At 36.6% G+C, this 7,689-nt stretch overlaps 1 protein-coding gene across 3 annotated transcripts in view; it reads left to right on the plus strand.

The window, feature by feature from the left end:
- Nucleotides 1-7,689, plus strand: part of LOC127425032 (glutamate receptor ionotropic, kainate 5-like) — a 132,155-nt gene that overhangs the window by 71,597 nt on the left and 52,869 nt on the right. For all 3 annotated transcript variants that reach the window (XM_051670634.1, XM_051670633.1, XM_051670632.1), the window contains 2 exons: nucleotides 593-690; nucleotides 4,509-4,674. In XM_051670634.1, the coding sequence (XP_051526594.1) occupies nucleotides 593-690; nucleotides 4,509-4,674 (264 nt within the window). The remainder of the gene's footprint in view (nucleotides 1-592; nucleotides 691-4,508; nucleotides 4,675-7,689) is intronic.

The following is a 7,689-nucleotide window of genomic DNA, read 5'->3' on the forward strand; positions in this document are numbered from 1 at the left end:
CCATTCAGTAAATAACTCTTCCTGGCATCCCAATTCAAATTCCAATTCAACATCTGATGGGAAATGACCAATTCAATTCAAATTCCAGCTCATGAATTGAAAGAGTAGGCTAGGATTTTTTCTCAGACCTGATGTATATATAACATCAAGGATAATTAATTTCAAAATGAATTACATGCCCATGTCACACATGAACATTGCACTGAATATTTCAATGCAACACAGTTAAGAAGCAACAAAGAGAAAAATCTTTTCATCTAAATATACACCCTGTGCTCTCTCTCCCCCTCTTTCTTTTGTAGAGTTAGAGCAGCAATCTCCTGTAGGCAGCGCATAAATCTGAGTTGTGCTTATTGATGTAATTAATCAAAAAGAGCCTTGCATTGACTCCTAATTTGATATATCATCTAGGAACAGGACACAGAACTGGACGGCGTCCAAGATGTTGGATTTTTCTCTGCCCACTGCAATGTCTGTCGCTCTCTCTCTAGCCTGTCCCTTATTCATTCAGTCACTGTCTTGCTCTAGTACCCTGCTCTTTCTCTCTCTATTTTTCTGTCTCTTTCTAATAATACATCTTTAACTCTCTCAGTGTGTCAGATTTTGCCAAAGGGAGTGGTCTCTGTCATTGGTCCAGCCTCTAGTCCTGCTTCTGGATCAACTGTCAGTCATGTATGTGGGGAAAAAGAGGTGAGAAACAAAAAAGAAGGAATCACGTCTGTATTGTGTATGTCTGTAACAGTTTCTGAAATTATTAATTCACAATGCTCCTCAGCCGCAGGCCATTATTTTCTGTGTTCTTTTGCTTTGCCACTTGACAAGTATCTCTTCCTCTGACCTAATTTTCCATATTTTCTCTCTTTTTTATTTCCCTTACGGCCCGTGATAGACTGACGTTTCGACCAGGCTGATTAATCGGCCGATTTTGAGATGATCATTTTGGCCAATAACCGTCCCCACTTGGACAATTAACTATTTAATACTGTGTGAAATGCATAGCCATTTAATTTCAGCAGTTTTGTGAATGCCTCATTTGTGATCATTAAATTGTGTATATATATATATATATATACACACATACGCAGGGTTGGGGAGTAATGGAATACATGTAATGGGAATACGTATTTAAAATACAAAATATAAGTAACTGTATTCCACTACAGTTACAATTTAAATAATTGGTATTTAGAATACAGTTACATTCAAAAAGTATTTTGATTACTGAAGCGATTACTTTGCATTTTATTGTCATTTGTTTCATTTAATATTTAGTCCTTTCAGATGGAAAACATTTATACATATAAATGATGCGATCCAAAGTGCATCTGAACAGTAGTGAAACACTTTCTTATGATGTGTTACATTCATACGAGCAGACAGAGAAGTAAGTTTGAAGTAAGTTTGGAGCAGAAGTAATAGAAATAAACCTTTGTGTAAATTGTCAGCTTTATGCTAAGCTAAAATGCTATTTCTAGCCATTTTACATGCACATGTTAGCAGGCACGATCATATTTTTTTTATCAAGAAAATTCACATTGGATCATAATTTCTTTTTTTCTAGTAAGACCTTTTATATTAGGGCAAAAATCATATTCTTGATAATAATTTTTGTATTGTTTTCCTGTAAAAATATCTAAAAATCCTTAAAACAAGATCAATTTGATTTATTTTGTTTTAGAAACAACACTGCATAAGATATTTAGGTTTTTCAGAGAATGTATTTTTAACATGTGTATTTTGTCTTACTGTACTGGCAGAGTTTTTATAGTCAAAACAAGTGAAAAAATCTACCAGTGCTGAAGAAGTAATCCAAATACGTTACTGACCTTGAGTAATCTAATGAAATATGTTACAAATTACATTTTACAGCATGTGTTCTGTAATCTGTAGTGGAATACATTTCAAAAGTAACCTTCCCAACCCTGTATATATATATATATACACACACACACACACAGTATACAGTATATTAATATATTATAACATTTACAATCATTTTTTGTATAAAGGAGAACATGGTCAATGAATGCCAGGGTTGTAAAACAGTACTCAGATATTATACTTAAGTGAAAGTATGGATACCGAGTGAAAATTAGTCCAAGTATCTAGCAAACAAACATACTTGAGTGACAGTAAAAAAGCATTCACATTAAATTGTACTTAAGTATTAAAAAAGTAAAAAGTAACTTTTTTCCCAGCTAGAATGAAATCAAAAGAGGAGATTGTGTGAGAGAGGATGTTGTTAAATTCGATTGGTTTGTTAAGTCACTTTTTACTGTCTCTGACTGATCATAGAATCATGTTACAATAACTACATTTTTGCAAAATGATTTTTATGTGGCCAGTTGTACATAACACGGCAGTTTCCTGGTGAAATGAACACTAGAGGCGCTGAAACAACAATGACTTCTATTCACTTTTACACAAATCACGAGTAAAACAGCAAATTATCAGTTGATAAACACTTAGTTTTCACTCTGTTTCTCACACAGTGCTATTTTATGACATATAAACACTTTTACTATAGCGCATGACTCATTTTAACATTTGCATTACATAACCAACTACATTTACAACCTTGTTCGAGTGTGATCAAATTGCACGGTAGCTCAACAGCGATATGAGTCCTGAAGCGCACGCGAGTCCACACGTGAGCCCTAAGTGTAATAGAAGCACCACAAAATGATGTGGTTGCTTCAGAAATTGTTTTTCATGTCACATCTGCTTTCAATTACACTCGGTTAGGTTTAGGTTTAGGGTAGGGAGGTCAGTTTTGTTGATTTAAATCTCCATAGAACATTAACCTCAAAAACCTTGTCTTTTCGGGAGAACATTTCACTCGCTTTTAGCACCACAAAGTGGAAATTTCATTTCGGAACTGCCTTGAGACAGCAAAACTTATTTTGCAAAAACGTTGCCACAGTCACACATTGTTCGTTGCATTGGAGAAGGCACTCACCAATTACGATGTCAGAGCACCCAGCCCCTTGAGACATGGAGAAAGCTCTCTAAATAAGATCTGAAGAAAGTTGGTTATGTTGTTGATTTTGTGAATTGTTTTCTAAGGTTTGCTACCAAAACTTTCTGTTGAGCAGATGGATGAATTCAATCAAATTCATAATTAATATTTACTCCATTCCATTATTTTTATTTTATCATTATTATTATCACTATCATTGCTGGTTTTATAGGTATTATTATAATTAATAGTTGCATAACAACAACAATAACAACAACAATAATAATACTTCAACAAATAGGGAGTAGATATTCATAGATATGATTTAAATATGATAGTGTAGAAAGTTTAGAAATAAATGACATTTGCACATTAAATTACAAAAGCCTTTTGTTTTTATATATACTGTATATATTTGCAAAGTGAATGATAATTTTTGACTTCATAACTGTCCAATCTGTAGAAGTAGCAGAAGTAGTGTTTAGAATAAAGTTTAGGACAAAAACCGTCAGTGTTTCTCACTTTGCGCTCATAGTTTTGAATTAATATATCACATTCAGTCTGGCGGTCACATACGGTCTAGTCGCACAAATATTTAAAAGTAAGCTAAATCTGATCCGAAATTCCGCCCTTTGCAGATGGTCAGAACTCCACACAGCCGCCGTGCGACACTCTGGATGCAGTGAAAAGGCAGCTTCAGTCCAGTAAGATGAAAGAAAATGATCTGCAAAAATGTAATGAGTACTTTTCAAGTTTAAATAAAATGGTAAGGAGTAAAAAGTACCATTTTTTCTTTGGAAATGTAATTAAGTACAAGTATTCCTTTTAAACTGCACTCGAGTACAAATCCCAAAAAATAATTCTTAACTGTTAAACACTTTTTTGTAATTTTACTCAAATATTTTACACCCCTGATGAACGCGTTTACATGCACGATCTTACACTGAATATGATTAAAAAGCCAACAACGTGTGTGGTCATGTAAACACTTAAAACGGTTTCGCTTTATTGAATTAAGCATAAACCAATCGGCACACAGATTTTTGCTCATTACCCCGATTTCGCATTGCATGTAAACACCTTTCCCGACGTTCTAACTGGTTTATTCAGTGTGTGCAAATGTTGTGTGCAGAGAACAACACAAAGATTTCAAATCTCACGTAAATGTGGTTTTCGTGCATTATGATTTTTCAATAAGATGATTTTTGGTATTTATCAGCGTATTGGTGTGCACGTAAATGCACTCCCTGTCACAGATTTCCTAACGTTTAATTAGTGACCTAGAAAAAGTGCAGACTCTTTCATTTTTATTCTTTAATGTCATATTATTTTTCATTTAATTTCCTAAATCTTTTTATTTTATTTTAAGTTTATTGACGTATTTAAATTAGATTTTGAATCCCACATTATACTGTATAGTATAATATCAGTCACCCTGCTCTCTTTGATATCGGTGTTGGCCATTGTAAAAAATGGTTTTGGTTGATCAAACATTCACTCCTTTTCTTTCTATATCTCCTTATATTTTTTTTCTGTCTGTTCCTCCCAGATTCCTCACATTAAGATTGGTCCAGAAGAGACTACACGCTTGCCATATCTGCGCTTTGCCTCAGTGACACTGTATCCTAGCAACGAGGACTTAAGCTTGGCCATCGGTGCCATCCTGCGTTCTTTCAGTTATCCTACGACCAGCTTGATCTGTGCCAAAGCAGAGTGTAAGTCTGCAGGGAATGAGCCAGCCACGTCAACACGTTTTAACTCCTATTTCTTTATTCTACTTTTAAAGATCACACTGCATTGTTCTAATTCATTTTACAGTGCCTGATTCATGCGGCAATTTAATTATTTTTTAACATAAGTGCATTATCCTTAGGCTCGGTGTCTATAATACAATGTTATTTACATCAGTACCACTGCTTTAAAAAATAACATCTTTTTCATAAGATTAATTTTTTTAAACATTATTCAGTTCCTCTGGATTAATTTTTCTGCATGATGATGATAATAATGACATTACTGTCTATTAAAGAAACATGTTGGAGCTGTGACCTTGTGGTTACATTAGACACACTGAAAATAATAGTCGGAATCTTCCTCTGCCCATCATTTCTTGTTCTAATTCTCACTCAGTATATTTAGATGCACTTTAAAAGTTTGATTTCAGTCGAACTAAAAGAATAAATCATCTTTTTAAAGTCTTGTAAACTCTTTAGTTACTAACAGACCTAGATAATGCAACTGTAGCACGGCTTCATCCATCATATATGTATTTAACCTGGCATATTTGTTGTCCTTCCTTCAAATATTCGATTGTGTCATTAGCTGGGTTTCCATCCATGTATTTTTATGTGCATTCTGGGATATTGTATAAAAACTGCTGAAAGGAAACACCAAGATACGAATAAAATCTCCAAAATGTGCATAAAAACGCATGCACTCGCTTGAGGTGGATACAATTTTTTATACGATAAGAAGAAATGCGCATAAATTATTATGGAAACACATTCACAGAATAAACTTCAGTTGCATTTATTATTAACAGAAGATGTGTATCAAAAAAGTAATGCGACTGAATAACTCGTTCATAACTAAAGGACCACTCATTGCATCTGAAATATTGCTCTGGTCATCCTGAAATGACAGTGTCCTGAAAATCCAAAACCTGCAAAGAGTTTGCAAGGCAAGTAAGTCACATAAACTCAGCAAAAAAGAAATGTCCTTTTTTCAGGACACTGTATTTTAAAGATAATTTTGTAAAAATCCAAATAACTTTACAGATCTTTACTGTAAAGGGTTTAAGCAATGTTTTCCATGCTTGTTCAATGAACCTTAAACAATTAATGAACATGCACCTGTGGAACGATCGTTAAGACACTAACAGCTTACAGACGGTAGGCAATTAAGGTCACAGCTATAAAAACTTAAAGACACTAAAGAGACCTTTCTACTGACTCTGAAAAACACCAAAAGAAAGATGCCCAGGGTTCCTGCTCATCTGCGTGAACGTGCCTTAGGCATGCTGCATGGAGGCATGAGGACTGCAGATGTGGCCAGGGCAATAAATTGCAATGTCCGTACTGTGAGACGCCTAAGACAGCGCTACAGGGAGACAGGAAGGACAGCTGATCGTCCTCGGAGTGGCAGACCACGTGTAACAACACCTGTACAGGATCAGTACATCTGAAAATCACACCTGTGGGACAGGTACAGGATGGCAACAACAACTGCCCAAGTTACACCAGGACCGCACAATCCCTCCATCAGTGCTCAGACTGTCCGCAATAGGCTGAGAGAGGATGGATTGAGGGCTTGTAGGCCTGTTGTAAGGCAGGTCCTTACCAGACATCACCGGCAACAGCGTCGCCTATGGGCACAAACCCACCTTCGCTGGACTAGACAGGATTGGCAAAAAGCGCTCTTCATGTTCGGAATTTACACCATTATACCGATTTGGAGAGTCCGTCATGGTCTGGGGTGATGTGTCACAGCATCATCGGACTGAGCTTGTTGTCATTGCAGGCAATCTCAACGCTGTGCGTTACAGGGAAGACATCCTCCTCCCTCATGTGGTACCCTTCCTGCAGGCTCATCCTGACATGAACCTCCAGCATGACAATGCCACCAGCCATACTGCTCGTTCTGTGCGTGATTTCCTGCAAGACAGGAATGTCAGTGTTCTGCCATGGCCAGCGAAGAGCCCGGATCTCAGTCCCATTGAGCACGTCTGGGACCTGTTGGATTGGAGGGTGAGGGCCAGGGCCATTCCCCCCAGAAATGTCCTGGTACTTGCAAGTGCCTTGGTGGAAGAGTGGGGTAACATCTCACAGCAAGAACTGGCAAATCTGGTACAGATGAGGAGGAGATGCACTGCAGTACTTAATGCAGCTGGTGGCTACACCAGATACTGACTGTTACTTTTGATTTTGACCCACCCCCTTTGTTCAGGAACACATTATTCCATTTCTGTTAGTCACATGTCTGTGAAACTTGTTCAGTTAATGTCTTAGTTGTTGAATCTTTTTATGTTCATACAAATATTTACACATGTTAAGTTTGCAGAAAATAAAAGCAGTTGAAAGTGAGAGGACATTTCTTTTTTTTTTGCTGAGTGTACAAACTTCAACTGTGCCGAAGAGCAGGTTTATTGACACTTTTGAAAAATACATGGCAAAGACATGAGAAAGGGGGAACGCACACATATAGTGCTCCTAGAACTGTGTGACACACTGTCACTCCCAGACATGAGACAAGTTCTTCTAGAGTGTTTTTTCTGCATGCTCTAAACCGCCAGTGTTTTATTAATAAAAGAGTCACAGTGGCTAAAATGTTTGATTTAAAAAGTACCCAGCTTTTAGGTGGTCACATTTTGATTGACACAAAAATCACAGTAACACCATTTTTCAGATGTCCACATTCACTGTATTTCTCAATGTCAAGTTTGAACAGAGGGAGATCATAATGATGATTGTGTCAACATGTAGACAAACAAGAGGCGATATTAATTGTATTTGCTATACTTTGTTGACTCAGCTTAATGAGAAGTAGTTAACGCACTAGAGTGAAACGTATCTGAGCCACGATGATGCTTAATGCAAGTGATCTCTTGTGATTTGCTGATGCAAGCACCTCTCGCTTGATTAGTATGGTCTGGATAATGGTAATAAGGTTTTATGTGCCACTGTTTACTGCTGCTCACAAATCTGTGCTTATACCATCATTTTCTATATAAT

This window comes from Myxocyprinus asiaticus, chromosome 34, assembly GCF_019703515.2.
Source record: "Myxocyprinus asiaticus isolate MX2 ecotype Aquarium Trade chromosome 34, UBuf_Myxa_2, whole genome shotgun sequence".
In the NCBI taxonomy this organism is placed as follows: Eukaryota; Metazoa; Chordata; class Actinopteri; order Cypriniformes; family Catostomidae; genus Myxocyprinus; species Myxocyprinus asiaticus.